Here is a 17347-nt window from a genome sequence, read left to right as displayed (position 1 = left end):
TTTATATCCTAGTGGTCTCATGTAGTGTATATGTTTGTGTGGTGCAACAAATAAAAGTTAGAGAGAGAAAAACCCCAACTTTAAGAGAGAGAAACACAAAATTCTTCTCAATTTTTTCTTTCAAGATCAACCCTTGAAAATTCTTTTTTTTTTAAAAAAAATAATCCCTAAAAACCCTTTTTTGTTTTCATCAAAAAATAAATAAACACACATATATATATATATATATAGTAGAAAGTTATAGAGCTAATTTTTTTTTTTTTTTTTTTTTTTTTAGTAATAATGAGAATAAGGAAACGTTTTCCTCCTCCTCCAGATCCCCAACTCAGTAATTCAGTTGTGGTGCAACTAAACACCAACAACGAATCTCTACCGTCTGATCTTCCAAATCTAAGCCTTTCACAGCCGTCTGATCAACCGGCGACCGTCACCGGAAGCAAACCAACCAACAACAGGTGGGTTGTCTTTGGTGGTAACAACAACAATAATCCAGCAAAACTGGAACAAAAGGTTAGTTAAATTTAATTAATAATCAGTTTCATTATTATTATTATTATTGCACTCATGATACTACAATAACAACCAAAAACACGCAGACGTTATTATTATTTCTCATAAATCTTCAACTTAAAAAAGCAAGATGTATGTATAATATTATGAATTTTTTTTGGTGCTAATTGATTTAATTTAATTTGTAGGATGTGGAAAGTGAAGGTGAAGGTGAAGATGGGAAATTATGGAGAGAGAATGGTAGTAGTATTGATAATGATAACAAGTAAGAATATTGATGCATAAAAAGAAAAGTTTGTTCATGAATTCTTCTATTTACTTAGTGAAAAAAAGGGTGAATAATAATAATAATAATAATAATAATAATAATAATAATAATAATAATAATAATAATAATAGTAGTAGGAGAAACAAGAAATAATATTACTGTAATTAGAAAAATACTGTTTAGGTTTTAATTCTCATCCAATGATTCAATTCCTCATCTCATCTTAATCCATTTTTTTTAAAAAAAAAAAGTTAATTTTTTTACCCTATAATGGTCCCCATTTATATTTTATAACATATCACACGGGAAAATTCTGAATGTTGCACTGTGCATCTTTATATTTTATATATATTTTGGGAATTAACAAAAAAAAATTCTTCTTGTTCTTGCTTCTTCAGGAAAAAATTAAGCTTTTTGAGTACACCACAGCTAGGTTCTTTGCTTCCTCATCCATCATCTTCTTCTGATCAAGGTAATTTTTCATAACTTAATCACCCTAAAATCTCATGTCGTTGTTCTGACTCTTCAAAAAAATATTGCTTGTAATAGTATATTTTGGAAGATTTTCGACATGGGTGCAACGGTATTTTTAAAGATTCTAGCCACATAGATAAAATCAAGATTCATATATCCCAAAATCCTATGTTGCTTGGTAGACTCTCCAAAAAATATCGTTAGGTATGGATCGAGGCCTCCGAAAGTACAAATAAAAAGTTAAGATAGGTGCAATAATATTTTTGGAGAATCCAACAACATAAACAAAATTAAGATTCATATATTCAATGTTGTAGTATATATATATATATATATTTATTATTCTTCTTTTATCATATGCTATAATATTGAATGTGTACATGCACATATATAATAGATGGTAGATGGTGTGAAGAAGTTCATAAGGTAATTCCATTGAAAAAGAGATCAAGAGACAGCTACCACCACAACAACAACACAAGCAATATTAACACGATGAAATCAAAGACAAACAAGAAATGCCCGCAAGAAAATGTTAACGGGGAGGAGCAAGAACACGAAGAACATTATCGAGGAATTATTAATATTAATAGTGATCATAAAGTTGATCATCATGTAAACAAGAAGAACAAAAGAGGAAGTGTTATCCTAGAGGGATCAAGGTGTAGTCGTGTTAATGGAAGAGGATGGAGATGTTGTCAACAAACCCTTGTGGGATATTCATTGTGTGAGCATCATTTGGGTAAAGGAAGACTTAGAAGCATAAACAGCACAGTTCGAAACTCGATGAATAATAAGAAGAAGAAAGGAGAAGGAAAAAAAGAGAAATCTTTGCCAAATGATAATGAATATTATGGTGTTGTTGATGATGAAGAAAACAACAAGAAAAAGTCGCTAACGACGAAGAAGAAGATGAAGAAGCTTGGAATGGTGAAAGCTAGATCTTTGAGTAGTCTACTCGGTCAAACGGACAATGCAGTTGCAATGATGGTAGTTGATAATGATGATAAAAACGAGTAGCAAATATGAAGATGTTAATCAGGTATTATTTCATGTACTTAGATGTTGAAGCTAGCTAGCTCTCGTGTCAGATTCTCTAAAATATTATGCAATTATGTTAAGTGTTCAATATGAGTGCATGTAAAGGTATATTATTATTGAAGAATTCGAGTAACATAGCTAGTTATTAATTTTTTGTATGTTTTTTCTTCAAGAAGTACCCAAGGAAGTTTGCTCATATATCTCTTTAATTGCATGAATTTTTTGTCCATTTGCTTTATTTATTTATTTATTAATTAAAATAATTTGCTCTCCTTTAATTTTTTGCTCTACTCTTTTTGGAGCTATTCTTGAGTTTTAGCTTTATGCTGGCGACAAATTAGCCACCACATTTGTGATTCCTTATTGTTATTAAAATAATAATGTTAATTAATAGTAACAAATAATAATAACAATAACTTTATCATCAATAAAGGAAAGAAATGTGTAGATAGTTAGTTGCTCACATGTGATGAATATTTTTTATACTAATCTATGGTCAATTTGATCTGTGGACAAATTATATTCCAGTATTCTATTGTGTATACATTTTGATATTTCAATTTTTCACAGGCTTATATAGGAGTAACTAATTCGTAATCTATATATACTAATTCAATATTGGAAGTGAGTTTCGAATAAGCAAGAGATAATGGTCAATAATATATTTGAAGTATCATTTTTTACGAGTTTCATATCTCAATTATCAACTGTGTGATCCCATTTTTCTATATGAACTATCACAATCTATATATGTATTAAAACACATGTAATTAAGTAGATGGTGAAAGTTTACGTGTAGAAAATTAAGAAAATGTACTGAATGTTGGACTAATCAACTTCGAAGTGTGTTATATATATTTATAACTGACCGCATATAAACTATTAATATAGTTAATTGGCTTACAAATAACCTAATAGTGTAAGAAAAAAAGCTTTATATTATAACTTACGAGCGTATACAAATTAAAGTTAAGGTAGGACGTTAATATATTAAAGATTTAATCTCCATATGGACAACTAAAAACACCTGTTTTTTTCCCAGAATATTTGTCATCATGTTATAAAAAATTATGTATGTGTTTTCTCAAACCACTCAGTTACATCTTATGTCCCACAATTTAAAAACTATAACCATCTTTGTTTTTTGTTTTTTTGTCTCCACCTGCCTTGGAAGGAAATGAGGATAAGGCCTTATAATTTCATCTTAAACAATGAGAGTATGAAAAATAAACATTTTTGACTTCTCAAATTGATCTTTCCATCTACGTGGTCGAAGAAAAAAGAATTGTACTCGTACATGAGAGGTATATATTGTTGCTCTAATAAAATAAAGTTGTCAACATGTTCAAGTATTTGACAAGAGCTCCATATATATCACCTACGTTGAAATAATCAATTTGAGGAATGATCAACCATTCAACACGATGATAATGTTTCTATAGACCTAGTCCAAACTATATTTAATTATATTTTGTAATTGTGGGACCGATTTAAGAAACTGATGTATACGCAATCTTGTAAAATTATCTTGTGAACATGAATAGATTTTAAGACTACGCTAAAATATATTGTTGATGTGGTGGTGGAGACTCATGATAATTATCATGTCCACATATTGGGTTTGAAAAGAGGACTTATCAAAGATTAAAAGGACACATAGATGCATGGGACGACTAGTAAAACAAAAGAGAAAAAAGAACAAAAGTTAACATTCTTATTCTTCATCACCAATTTTTAGTGATACCAAGGCTTCGTAGGCCTTTAGAGATAATTTATAATTAATTTCTTGGTAGTTTCGTACATATGAAATCTATAAGTCGACACAAAATATGTTGAAACCATCTCATCAAGTTGTGCTTTCTCGCATTTTGTTCTCAAAATGTATTACATTCATCTTAACATCCATATCATCTGCAACACTTGTGATCTCATGGCTTGAGTAGCTTATCATTCACCATATATAGTGTGTAACATTAATTCCAATCTTATAGCTGTTATAAAATTCATAGAAATTTCTACAAAAATTTACAAGCTAATTATAGGTTCCTAAAAATAAGACATGTTATAAAAGTAAAAATGTCTAGCTAGCTGTTTTGTTGCTGCAAAGCAACCAAATAATTGCCTTTGTGGATAGCAGGTAAGATGATGGCATCCAAAAGGATTCCAACCACAATACAAGGATCTATAAATCTATAGGGAGTTTGAGAATAGGGACCCCATATATATTAACATCAAAACAAACAAAAAAAGTGGTAAAATAATGGGGACACAATATAACTATGAGATAAGCTTAGCTTGCATGAATTGATGACTTAACCCAAAAAATTGTTTTCCCAAATGGGACCTTTATTTTTGTTGGCCTTTCAAATCCCATGATATTCCACCCCCTCCCACCCATTCATTCACATGATAAGTGGATAGTGAAATAAATATATGATTATATTTTAATTTATTAAAGTGACAAATATTTTGAATTAATTATTTTTAATAATCATGATAAGTAAAATAAATCAGTCCAAAAAGAAGTACTTTTGTAAAAATGGGGATGAAAATTACAAGGTGTGAATCAAACTTCAACCGAGCTACAAAATCCTCTTTAAATGAAATAGGGATATTCTACATTGTTTTGGTTCCAATTAAGGAAAACTTATTAAGAAATCTAAATGTGAGAAATTGGAATAATATATGTGTTTAGATACTCTACATATATATGTTTTTTTACATGGGAATCCATTATTTTTCGGATACGCACAAGATAACATATACATAAATGTAATAATCCATAAATTAAGCATACATGAGAGATAAATCACACTAGATAAATCCTATACGATGAGCTCGATTGAGAAATCATATAGGAGATTTAATTCAAATCTGAGATCCCCCATTAATTGAAAGCTAACCTGCTCAACTAACTTGATCACACTAGCGAGTAATATATATATTTTTAATATATATATATATATATATATATATATCATATTATTATATTTAACTCATGTGTTAAAAGGTATTTTTCCCCCTTTGACACTACCAAAATATAACAGTAACATACATAGCAAATGAAATGAAGAGTAGTGTAAATTACATTTTCAAAGGATAGTTTTTTGTCTTGGTTTTCATTTTGGAGTTCTATATTCACATTAAAAATCTACTAATTTAAATTTGTTTCATGTAGCCCATTGTGAAAAAATGTTTCATATCAAAAAAATAAAATAATCCAAAACTTGAAATCAAAACAACATCGATCCTTCGATGATATTTACTAGGGATAGTTACCATATCACTTTCATTATTTTTATTGTTAGCCAAATAAGGTGGAAAAGAAAACAACTCAAACTAGTAATTCCCTTTATATTTAATTAGACGATAATTTGAGTTTGATCTCTGAAATATACTATATTCTTTGAATAAAAGGGCAGTCTGGTGCACTAAAGCTCCCGCTATGCGCAGGGTTCGAGGAAGGACCCGACCACAAGGGTCTATTGTACGCAGCCTTACCTTGCATTTCTGTCAGAGTCTGTTTCCAAGGTTTGAACCCGTGACCTCCTGGTCACATGTCAGCAACTTTATCAGTTACTCCAAGGGTCCCCTTCACTATATTCTTTGAATGATACTCGGAATTATTCGATTCTTAAAATTAATGTCGGATAAGGTGTTTAAAAAAAACTATACTACTAAAGTATATATGGAGGTGCGTAGTATTAAAAATATGTCATGTACAACTTTATTCATATCTTGTTTGATCAAAATTTTAAAATCTATTTATTTAAATGACTTTTTTGTTAAAAGTGTGAGTACTTTTGATTGGAGAACAATTTATATAACCAATTAATTTAAGAAATAATTTTGTTAGTATTAAAACAACAATTTATGTTTTCAAAAACATATATTTTTCTCTTAAAAGCTTAATCGAACATTGATAAGATTAGTAGTTATAAATTATAAATTAGATGGTCAAAATTAATTAAAATTAGTCAAAGTTTGTTAGTTAGTTAGTTAGCAGAGTTACTGCAAGGTTAGTTGTTGCTGATTCTGCTAGGACTGTTAAGAAGTCTCCATGTGTATATATACATACATCATCTGTAAACAATTCAGTTTTAGTTTCATTCTTTAATAAGATTCATTTTCTCACAACTCTTTTCTCTCAAGTAGTATTTTCTCTCTTGAGCTCAACCTCCATTAATGGAGGAAAGGAGCTCACCTTGCTAGTTTTATCATGGTATCAGAGCCTTGCTACTTCTGAGACTCATTCCGCAGCTCGAATTGTGAGTCTCACCCGATCATTTTTTTTCCTTTCCCCAAATTTTCTTTCTCGGACATCTAGGGTTCATAATTGTAAATTAGAGGAATTGTGAACTCGTGTGTTCTGTTGATTGTTTGTGATCATTTCAGTACAAGTTACGCTCGTTGTTATTCACTCTATTTTTCTTAAACTGCATTTCAAATTTGTGAAACTGAAGACAGATTTTTGTTGTTGTGATCTGTAATTTTTTGTCAAAAGTTTTCTCCTCAATGTTGCACACTTCGCTTTTCTTAACTACATTTGTCAAATTTCTTTGAGATCATAGTCTAGTATTCATTCATGGTTGACATTCTAGCCGACACCATCACAAACAACTCGAACACCACAACAACAACAATAGTCAGGATGGAGATCAATAGTCCTCTCTATTTGTATCCTTTAGAAGCAACAGGTTCAACTTTGCTACCTGCAATTTTTTATGGAACTGGATATAGGTCCTGGAGATGAGATGTTCTTCGAGCTTTATCAGTAAAAAGTAAAATAGGATTCATTAATGGAAAAATAGTGAGAACAAATTCAGAGGATCCTAACTTCATGCAATGGAAAAGGTGTGATGATATGGTGACCTCTTGGATTCTGAATTCTCTCTTACCTGATCTGAGAGATAGCCTGAAATATGTCAACAATGCTCAAGAGATTTGGGAAGAATTGGAGGATAAGTATGACCAAATAAATGGCTGCAAATTGTATCAGCTCCAAAAGGAGATAAATGATCTTGTGCAGGGCAACTTAAATATTATCGGATATTATACTAAGATGAAGAAGTTGTGGGAATAAATGAATACAATAAACATCAACTCTTAATGTACTTATGTGTGCATATATGGTGGAAAAATTAAAATGCACAAGGCTGAGCAAGATAGAAGACTTATAAACTTTATGGGTTTGAATGAGATATACACCGCCATAAGAGGCAATATTCTGATGATGAATACTTTGCCATCATGGCAAATGCTTTTGCTATATTGTTACAAGAAGCAAAACAAAGGGAAGTAAAGCCTCACAACCACACTGCCCTAGAATCTACTTCTCTAAGTGCATCTGCATCTCACAATGGTGTAGGATCAAAAGGCTTCAGAACCAACTTCAATTCATACAAAGGTGGTGCAAGTAGTTCTGGTAATCCTAACAACAACAATATGATTAGAGACAGATCTAGTACTGATAATTGTTACTCACAGAACAGGTCAAACTTGTTTTGTGACTACTGTAAACAACCTGGACATACTAAAGATAAATGCTACAAGCTTCATGGTTATCTACCTAATTCTAAGTTTCACAAGGAAAAAGGCATAGGTTCTGCAGTAAATGTGTATGCTTCTGAAAAGGAGATAACTCAGTGTGTAGAACATCCTGAGTTACAGAAGCAAGTGCTAGTGAATCTGTCTAAAGACTAATATGAACAACTACTGAACCTCATAGGCACAATACATGTTGGAAATTGAATTGACAACTCAAGAAAATGATGAGTGGAGCTGTAAACTTGGCAGGTATACTTGCTTGCTACTCTTCAATTACTGAAATGGGTGATCTATCATATAAGTGTACTAAACTAACTGCTGGTTCTTGGATCATAGACTCAAGAGCCTCACACCATATGACTTATAATAAACACAACCTCACAAACATTAGAATACTGCCATACCTTTTCTTAGTCACCTTACCAAATGGATACAGAGTTAAAGTAATTGAAATTGGTTATGCTTGTTTAAATTCAGCTTTAACTTTATACAAGGTATTGTTTGTACCTAGTTTCAAGTTTAATTTGATTTCTGTTCATTGCTTAGCCCTACAAATTAAAGGAATAGTAAGTTTTAATAGTCTTTCTTGTTTGTTGCAGGGCCCTTCTCTGAAGAGCCCTTCTCTGGAACTTGGTAGAGCCAGGAATGGCATGTACTTCCTATGTCCCAAATGCCACAACTGTTGCTCACCTTCTGATGGTAACAATGCATTCCATACCACATTTTATTCTTCCAATTGTCAATCTGTTCCTTCTCTAGTCAATAGTCAAGATGAAAATACCTTTGTTAGAAATAAATGTCAAGCTTCATCATCTTCTACTATAAAATACCATCAAACAATTAATAAAGAAGCTTATTGTGTTACTAATTCTTCATGTTCTGTTATCAACTCTTATCTTGTTTCTTCTATGCAACTGGTTCTTCCTCTTTTCTTGTAACTCTTTCTCAAAATTATGACACTAAACTTTTATAAAATGCTAGATTAAGACATATGCTTTTTGTAAAGATGAGGAGTATCTCTATCATACCTGTAAACTTCTCTACTAGACAACCATTCACTTGTGCTATATGTCTTATGGCTAGACAGACTAGAATGCCCTTTCTAGAAAGTACAACCACAACCAACACAATTTTTGAATTACTTCATATTGACCTTTGGGGACCATACTACATACCTACTTGTAATGGTTATCACTACTTCCTTACCATGTTAGATGATCACAACAGGTCAACCTGAACACAATTACTTAGGTGAAAAAACAATGCACTTCAAACTGTCAAAACTTTTATATCTCTCATAGAAAATCAATTTCAAACCATCAGATCTAATAATGGTTTAGAATTCACAAATACTGAGGCTACATGTTTCTTTCAAGAAAAAGGAATAATACACTAAAAATCATGTCCATACACACCCCAATAAAATGGTATGGTGAAAAGGAAACACAAGTATCTTCTTGAAACTGTCAGGGCACTCCTTTTTCAATCCATATTGCCTATGAAATATTGGGGAGAGTGTGTACTAACTGCTACTTACATCATCAACAGGTTACCTACAAAAATGCTACACAACAAATCCCCATATGAAATCCTATATAAAAAGAAGCCAACATACTCTCACCTTAGAAATTTTGGATGCCTTTGTTTCCCAACCACCTTGAAAACTCATAAAGACAAGTTTGAACCAAAAGCAACACCCATATCTTTGTTGGATATTCTTTCAATACAAAAAGTTACAAGGTTCTAGACTTAGCTATCAAAAGAGTTCATATGTCTAGAGATGTATTTTTTCATGAAATGTCTTTCCTTTTGTTATTGCTCCTATTGATTCCAGTTTTAACTCAGTACTACAATTTTTTGTTCATTATTCTGATAAGTTGACTTATATGCCTGGTACATCAAATATCTTTGTTGATGATAGTTTGTTGGATGAAAACACCAAATGAAGTTACTAATAATTCTGTAAACACTAACACTAGTGACCACACACTGGACACCAATACACAGTCCACACTTACATCATCCCATCCAATACTTCTCCTTATGTTTCTATTAATGTTCCACCAGTCCCTAGAAGAACAACCAAGTCACTTCACACCCCTAACTACCTTAAAGAATACAATTATACCTTGCTTAATCTGCAATCTGCTGCACCTAATGCTCCCGATCCTCAACACTCCCTGAATGCCTTCATTTCTAACCATGATCATGTTTGTTTCACCATCCTGTGTTCTGATAGCCAACAGTTAGTAAAGACCATCTCACGTGAATGTGAATCTGTTTCTTATGAAGTGGCAATCTTAAATCCTTCATGGCAAATGGCAATGACACAAGAGTTTGAAGCCTTATATGCAAATAATACTTTGGAAGTTAGTCACTTTACCTAAAGGTAAGAATGTTATTGGTTGCAAGTGGATGTACAAAATAAAGCACAAAGCATATGGAAGTATGGAAAGGTTCAAAGCTAGGTTGGTAGTAAAAACGTATACTCAACAGACTGAGATAGATTACAATGAGACATTTTAACCTATGGTTAAAATGACCACTGTTAGGACCTTGATCTCTTTAGCTGTAAAAAAAGATGGAATTTATATCAACTAGATGTAAACAATATTTTCTTACATGGTGATTTGAATGAGGAGGTATATATGACATTGCCATAAGGGTTTGTAGTGGATAATAGTAGCATAGTATGTAGATTGAAAAAGCCACTATATGTTTTAAAACAAACCAGCAGGCAATGGTATGATAAATTAGCCAGCAATCTATGTTCCAAAGGATACATACATTCCAGCAGTGACTACTCACTATTATACAAAAAGAATAGGTGTTTCTTGATTTTTGTTGTTGTATATGTTGATGATGTGATCTTAACTGGTACTGATTTGGAAAAAATCAATTCCTTAAAAGCTTTCTTACATGCTCAGTTCAAGATAAAGGATCTTGAAAGATTACACTATTTTCTGGGACTAGAGATATTGTACAGACATGATGGTGTTCTAATTTCACGGAGAAAGTTCACTACTGATCTCCTAAAAGAGTTTGATTCTATGAGTTACAAAGCCACTACATCACCACTTGATTCTACTGAGAAGCTGACAGCTACAGATGACAAGTTGTTAGCAGACCCTACTCATTATAGAAAGCTAATGGGAAAGCTTAACTTTCTCACAAACACAAGGATGGACATAACATACAGTGTTCAGCACCTCATCCAGTTCATACAAACACCCTACATTGGGAATTTTTATTTCTAATAAACCTCAATTTACTGTTAGTGCCTATTGTGACCCAGATTAGACAACCTGTCCTAATTCAAGAAAGTCAGTCAGTGGGTATTTAGTGCTTATAGGTAATAGTCCCATTAGTTGGAAGTCTACGAAGCAGGCTACTGTGCTTTTATCAACTGTAGAGGCTGAGTATAGAGCTGTTAGACAAGTGGTAGGGGAACTGATTTGGCTTGAAAGATTACTTGTTGAACTGACTGTGCAGTACTCTTTACCTATACATGTCTTTTGTGATAGTCAAGTAGCAGTCCATATTGCTAAAACCCCAGTCTTTCATGAAAGAACGAAACACATCGAGATTGATTTTCATTTTGTTAAGAACAAACTTCAAAAAGGCTTGATCACACTTCATCACATCTCCACAGATTCACAATTGGCAGACATCTTCACCAAAGCCTTAACTAGGGTCAAGCATGCTACACTCTTAAGCAAGTTGTCTGCGTTTACCTCACCTCCAACTTGGAGGGGTGTGGGTGTGTGGATAAGATTAGTAGTTATAAATGATTAGTTAGCTGGCCAAAGTTAGTTAAGATTAGTCAAGTTTGTTAGTCAGTTAGTTAGCAAAGTTACTGCAAGGTTAGTTGTTGTCAATTCTGTTAGGACTGTTAGAAAGTCTCCATGTGTATATATACATACATCATCCGTAAACAATTCAGTTTTAGTTTCATCCTTCAATAAGATTCATTTTCTCACAACTCTTCTCTCTCAAGTAGTGTTTTCTCTCTTGAGCTCAACCTCTATTAATGGAGGAAAGGAGCTCACATTGCTAGTTTTATCAAACATCTCAAATAATCTAAAGTAAATATAAGTTCTAGGTTTGAGCCTATTATTGTTGAGTATAGAGTTGTCTTACCTTAAATATTAAAAAATTTAATATAAATCTAAATTTAATCGAGCCATAATATAAATACCAACATGGAATGAGAAAAAAAATTAACTTGACAGAACTGACTACTAAATTACACCTGCAAATCTGAGTTGTGATTCTCTCGATATTCCTATATATATATAAAATAAAAATAAAAATAAGTAGAATAATGGAATTCCAATAAGTAGAAAAAAATAGTAATAAATAAAACGATTTATCTTATCGTTGATCAGAAATTCTCGCAGACTCTTTTTCACTTTATTGGAATTGAAATCTAATTTCATCCATAATTTTGGGGGCACATAAATCAACGCAAAACCCTCGAGGTAAAAAAATCTGATTTTTGTTTCAATTTTCATTGATTTTTCATTCTATTCCTTCATAAATTTCAAGTTTAATTCTTGATTTTCCGCTTGTTTTTAATTGCCCTAAGATCCATTTTGAGCTGAAAATGACCCGTTTAGATAGGTTTGAAGAGAAGGTCGAGGTAGATCGAGGAAGAATTGAGTAGAGGTAATTAGAACAGGATATGATATGTTTAGCTAATCAAGGATATGATTCTAGATAGGATAGTATGAAGGTTGATGATTAGGGTAGGTGTAGTTAGGTAGGTTTGAAGGGAGGTTGAGGTAGATCGAGGAAGAATTGAGGAGAGGTAATTAGACAATATATGACACATTTTCAGCTCACTGGGGATATGATTCTAGATAGGATAGTATGAAGGTTGATGATTAGGGTAGGTGTAGTTAGGTAGGTTTGAAGGGAGGTTGAGGTAGATCGAGGAAGAATTGAGGAGAGGTAATTAGACAATATATGACACATTTTCAGCTCACTGGGGATATGATTCTAGATAGGATAGATGATTAATAGGTAGTAGAGTGTTTTCTCTCTTCAGGGTGGTAGAGTAGGATTCTAGTCTGGAGCATCTATTTGTTCCTTTCATAAGTATTATTACTATTATGCTTCGATTTATTACTATTGTTGTTTCTTTTACTTTGGTTATCTTTAATGTTTGTAATGTTAGTACTGTTTTCTCTTCAATATTTTTGTTACAGCTTTTACTCTTGCATTTTCTTTTAAACAATTTTCTTGAACTGAGAGTCTATTGGAAATAGTCTCTCTACTCCACAAAGGTGAGGGTAAGGTCTGTGGACACCTGCCCACCCTGGACTCCACTTGTGGAAATATATTGGGTATGTTGGTGGTGGTGGTTTGTTGATACTAGTTTTAGTTTCAGAACCATTGGTGAATGTTGTTGATAGATTCAGACGGCTTTTTAGTTTGATGCTTATTGGATTTTAAAGTGGGAATTGATTTTTCTTTTCCAGTAATACTGGCCTTAACATTTTAAACAGAACAATAGTGTACTAAGTTTGGTCAAGCAAAACTGCAGGAGTGAGAGCTAAAATTCCTGAGTTCGTTTATTGCACGGACAGTGATGGATGATCCATTTCTGTGGAATTTTAGGATAATTGTCACAGTATGTTGTCTAAATTTAAGTTATTAAAGACAATTCTTTTAACATCCTAAATCCCTTCAAACTTGATCTGCAATTAGAATTATTTTGTTGTCACAAAGTTGAGCAGTTTTCCCTTGGTGATGACGTGAAGAAGCAAAAGTAAAATAGATAACTCTTTCAGAAGGGTAAAAGAGGAATTTTTTTAAGTACTATGAGAGTTATAGGTGAATGAAGGTTGAGATTTGTTGTCACAAATGTCCATGTGAGCTGTGAGGTGGCACTCCTTGCCTTTCGATTATTTTTACTAGGGTATTGAGTGTGCATTGTTTGAAGCCAGATGGCACTTTTAAGGTAGAAGAAGCTTTTAAATAACTTTATGTGATTTTACATGTTAACTACATTATGTAGACTGAAACAGAATAAAAAGCAATAGCTAGTTCTTGGTCAGAATTCTGCTCTTAAGTCATCAACTCTACTGTTTCCTGCAAAGTTTTGTTGACGAAGCATGTGCACTTTCTTTGTTGATTTGCTGGATTTTTGGCTTTTCAGTAGTTGTCTGGTCTGCAGTCTTCTGTTTTTTCACAAAAGATATGAATCACTTGTACCCTTTACAGGGAATTTATCAAGATGATCCCGGTTTGCCCTTTTGCTGGAGCTTCCAGACCCGACGATGCAACTCTTAATAAACCTTATGACGAAAATAAACAACCGGCTCAGGAGAGCAAGCCTAAAAGAGAGTCTGGAGAAGCTGCAACTGTGTCACCTAAGTGTCCCTTTGGATATGATTCAACTCTTAAGAAACCTTCTGACGACCAAAATAAACAACAGGATGGCCAAGAGAGCAAGCCTAAACAAGAGTTCGGAAAATCTGCAACTGTGTCACCTAAGTGCCCCTTTGGATATGACAACCAAAATAAACAACAGACTGTCCAAGAGAACAAGGCTAAACAAGAGTCTGGAGAATCTGCCACTTTGTCACCTAAGTGCCCCTTTGGTTATGATTCTCAAGCATTTAAACTGGGTCCTTTTAGCTGCATGATATGTCAGGCACTTCTTTATGATAGCAGCAGATGTGTGCCCTGTTCACATGTATTCTGCAAGTAAGTGTAATTTAATAACTCTTATATGATCTTTCTACTCCCACATATGCCACTCCCCCGTGTTAAAAGCAAGAACAAGGGTAAAATAAAGATTCTTCTGGACATTTTTAAGTTGTACATCTTTTTGGTAAAAGGGCATGTCTCTCCCGCTTTAAGGACTGCCCATTATGTGGTGCTGATATTGAAAAGATTGAGGCCGACATGAATCTTCAGAATGTTGTTGATCGCTTTATTGAAGGGCATGCAAGGATTAAGAGGTCTAATAATGAGCAAGAAGATATAGGGGAAAAGAAAACTGTTATATATGAGGACGCGTCTTTGGAGCGGGGAGCTTTCCTGGTTCAACAGGCCATGCGGGTAAGTTTACCAAAAAGCTCACTAGTCTCTGGTGCAGAAATTGTCTCAATTTTCAGAGTGACATAGCGCCTGCCATCTCTCTTTCTTGTATAATGTGAGACTAGCTAGTGAATCACATTTCAGGGTTTCCGCTAACTTTTGGCTTAACTTGCAGGCTTTTCGTGCCAATAATATTGATAGTGCAAAATCAAGATTTACTATGTGTGCAGATGACATCCGAGAACAGCTCCAGAGAATGGGGAATACATCCGAGTTGTGCTCACAGCTTGGAGCAGTTCTTGGTATGCTTGGTGACTGCAGGTGTGTCTCTATCAAAGTCTCTTTTGAATGAAAAATATGCCATTCCCTTAGTCATTTATCAGTGTTATTAGTGATATTAGGTATTTATTTTTTAAAGTGATTACAGAAGTTTTGGACATTTAATTTGTTAAAAGAAATAACTTGAACTGTACTGTAGTCGAGCTACAGGAGATGCTGTATCTGCAGTTGCTTACTTTGAAGAGAGTGTCAATTTCCTTTTGAAAGTACCCAAAGATGATCTAGAGGTAACTGTTAATGATGTTACACACACACACGCATGTATTGTATGTACATATGTATGTATCTCAATATATTTTTGTGAACTAAGCAGTGCACCTTATTTAATTTTGCTATAAGCTATGATGATATAATGCATATCTTTTCATATGTGTGTGCTTTATTTAATTCCTTAAAAAAACTTTGCAGATCACACATACGCTTTCTGTTTCACTAAACAAAATTGGAGATCTTAAATACTATGATGGTGATCTGCAAGCTGCAAGATCACATTATTTTCAGGCGTTGGATGTTCGCCGCAATGCCATCAAGCAACAGTCTATGCCATCTCAGGTCTGTGTACCTTTCCTAATCTAATGATCATCACTATTGGCACTGCTATTTGTTGGAAGCATATAAATTTATTTGTCAAAGAACCTGTGGCATGTGGCATCTTGATATCCAAAAGAATTAATCATCTCCTTGCCCAGAATATGTGGCATCCTTGCCACATGGAAATTTCTCATTAATTTTCATCTTGTGTTTTAATGCTGATGAGTTCCACATTTTACCCTCATTTATTTGAACATCTTTCCATGGATAAAATGTTGCTGATGGTTTCTGGTGCTGAGGGGTGATGGATCAGCCTTTTTCCTTCGATTACCCATTTTGTCATCTCTACTTTTGCCTAAAGGTTTGTGTGTGGGTTAGGCGCACGTCATAGGTCCAAATGTTGCTGCAAAAAAAAACTAGTTTTAAAGTGGAGAAGGGTAGAGGAGCTGGCTATTATCCACCCAGTTTCGAACCACGCGCAACTGGCCAGCCCTCCGTGGATTTTTCGGTTATAAAACAAACTGACTGGCCCTCCGGGGATATTTTCAGTTATAAAACAAACTGGCTGGCCATCCGGGGATGTTTCAGTGGAGAAGACTTTTACTGCTGTTTATGTTTTAGATCTTATGTGGAAGACATTTCTTTTTCAAATTAATTTAAGCTGAATTTTGGGCAACTTATTCATTCACTATGCTCAAAACAAAAGAGTACAGCTAACTTTAACCGACTTATACGTGCATGCTGATTTTCATGTTCTTTTGTCCTACATCACACCTCTTGGGGTGCACCTCTTCCCTGGACCCTACTAATGGGGGATGCTTTGTGCACCGTGCTACCTTTTTTTGTTCAGCCCCGTCTCATTTTTCTTTTATATAATTCTCTTCCGTTACTCCAGATAGTCGATGTGGCCATTTCCTTAGCCAAAGTTGCTGATATTGATCGAAATCTCGGGGATGAGGATACTGCAGTTGAAGGATTTCAAGAAGGCATAAAGTTACTGCAATCCCTTAAACTAAAACCCGAAGAAGTTAGCCTTGAACAACGGGTAATACTCATCTATCCTCTTAATTTATCATATACTTCACTGGTGTATCTTTTTTATCAGGCAAACCTGATTTGGTCCTGTGTCTGCTTGCAGCGGCTATCAGTGCTCGAGTTCCTCAACAGCCAACTTGAAAACAAACAAACTTAACTTGATTCAGTTGCCTGAGTGAACTCTTTTCCGACATAGTTAAGGACGAATAAGAACAATGTGTGTTTGTCATATAGTTTGGTGTAAACACTAGATGCTTGGTTCAGAGGCAACCCAAGATTAACTTCAGTGTAAACGCAGTAGAATAAGTGAGATTTTCAAAAGTAATATGCCTGTGGCAAGTTAGTATAGTCCTATGTTCCAAAATTTCAGCATCTTGTGCATGTACCTCTTAGTACTTGAAGAGTGTACAAATTCAGTATCCTTACCACAAGTTAACAATATTATTAAAGTTATTGGAGGTTTCTGATAATGTTGTAAAAGTATAAGGTATGGCAACTAATTCCACAGTTGAAAAGGTATGTGTGTCAGTATCAAAAGAAAAGTAGATTGGT

At 33.7% G+C, this 17347-nt stretch overlaps 2 protein-coding genes across 2 annotated transcripts; both read left to right on the top strand.

Annotated features, from left to right (window-relative positions):
- The first annotated feature begins 243 nt into the window (after window positions 1-243).
- LOC129876391 (uncharacterized) lies at window positions 244-2521 on the top strand. Its single transcript, XM_055951822.1, has 4 exons — window positions 244-510; window positions 699-775; window positions 1177-1250; window positions 1650-2521. Exons 1-4 carry the CDS (start codon window positions 283-285, stop codon window positions 2270-2272), a joined length of 1002 nt encoding a protein of 333 aa, XP_055807797.1. The 5' UTR covers window positions 244-282; the 3' UTR covers window positions 2273-2521.
- Window positions 2522-12165: 9644 nt separating this feature from the next.
- On the top strand, window positions 12166-17257 carry LOC129876416 (protein NCA1-like). Its single transcript, XM_055951856.1, has 8 exons — window positions 12166-12321; window positions 14069-14554; window positions 14689-14911; window positions 15066-15211; window positions 15369-15456; window positions 15638-15781; window positions 16656-16805; window positions 16899-17257. The coding sequence occupies exons 2-8, from the start codon at window positions 14082-14084 to the stop codon at window positions 16950-16952; spliced, it is 1278 nt and encodes a 425-aa protein (XP_055807831.1). The 5' UTR covers window positions 12166-12321; window positions 14069-14081; the 3' UTR covers window positions 16953-17257.
- The last annotated feature ends 90 nt before the right edge of the window (window positions 17258-17347 follow it).

The sequence above is a fragment of the Solanum dulcamara genome, chromosome 12, assembly GCF_947179165.1.
Source record: "Solanum dulcamara chromosome 12, daSolDulc1.2, whole genome shotgun sequence".
NCBI classification, from domain to species: Eukaryota; Viridiplantae; Streptophyta; class Magnoliopsida; order Solanales; family Solanaceae; genus Solanum; species Solanum dulcamara.
This window is presented reverse-complemented; position numbering and strand designations above follow the sequence as displayed.

What these genes read in the sequence shown, in the direction of transcription:
- LOC129876391 (XM_055951822.1), top strand. Translation starts at nt 283, where the DNA reads ATGAGAATAAGGAAACGTTTTCCTCCTCCTCCAGATCCCCAACTCAGT. An exon ending in CAGCAAAACTGGAACAAAAG is followed by an intron (nt 511 to 698) that starts GTTAGTTAAATT and finishes TTTAATTTGTAG; the next exon opens with GATGTGGAAAGTGAAGGTGA. An exon ending in ATCATCTTCTTCTGATCAAG is followed by an intron (nt 1,251 to 1,649) that starts GTAATTTTTCAT and finishes CATATATAATAG; the next exon opens with ATGGTAGATGGTGTGAAGAA.
- LOC129876416 (XM_055951856.1), top strand. Translation starts at nt 14,082, where the DNA reads ATGATCCCGGTTTGCCCTTTTGCTGGAGCTTCCAGACCCGACGATGCA. An exon ending in AACAGTCTATGCCATCTCAG is followed by an intron (nt 15,782 to 16,655) that starts GTCTGTGTACCT and finishes CCGTTACTCCAG; the next exon opens with ATAGTCGATGTGGCCATTTC. An exon ending in AAGTTAGCCTTGAACAACGG is followed by an intron (nt 16,806 to 16,898) that starts GTAATACTCATC and finishes GTCTGCTTGCAG; the next exon opens with CGGCTATCAGTGCTCGAGTT.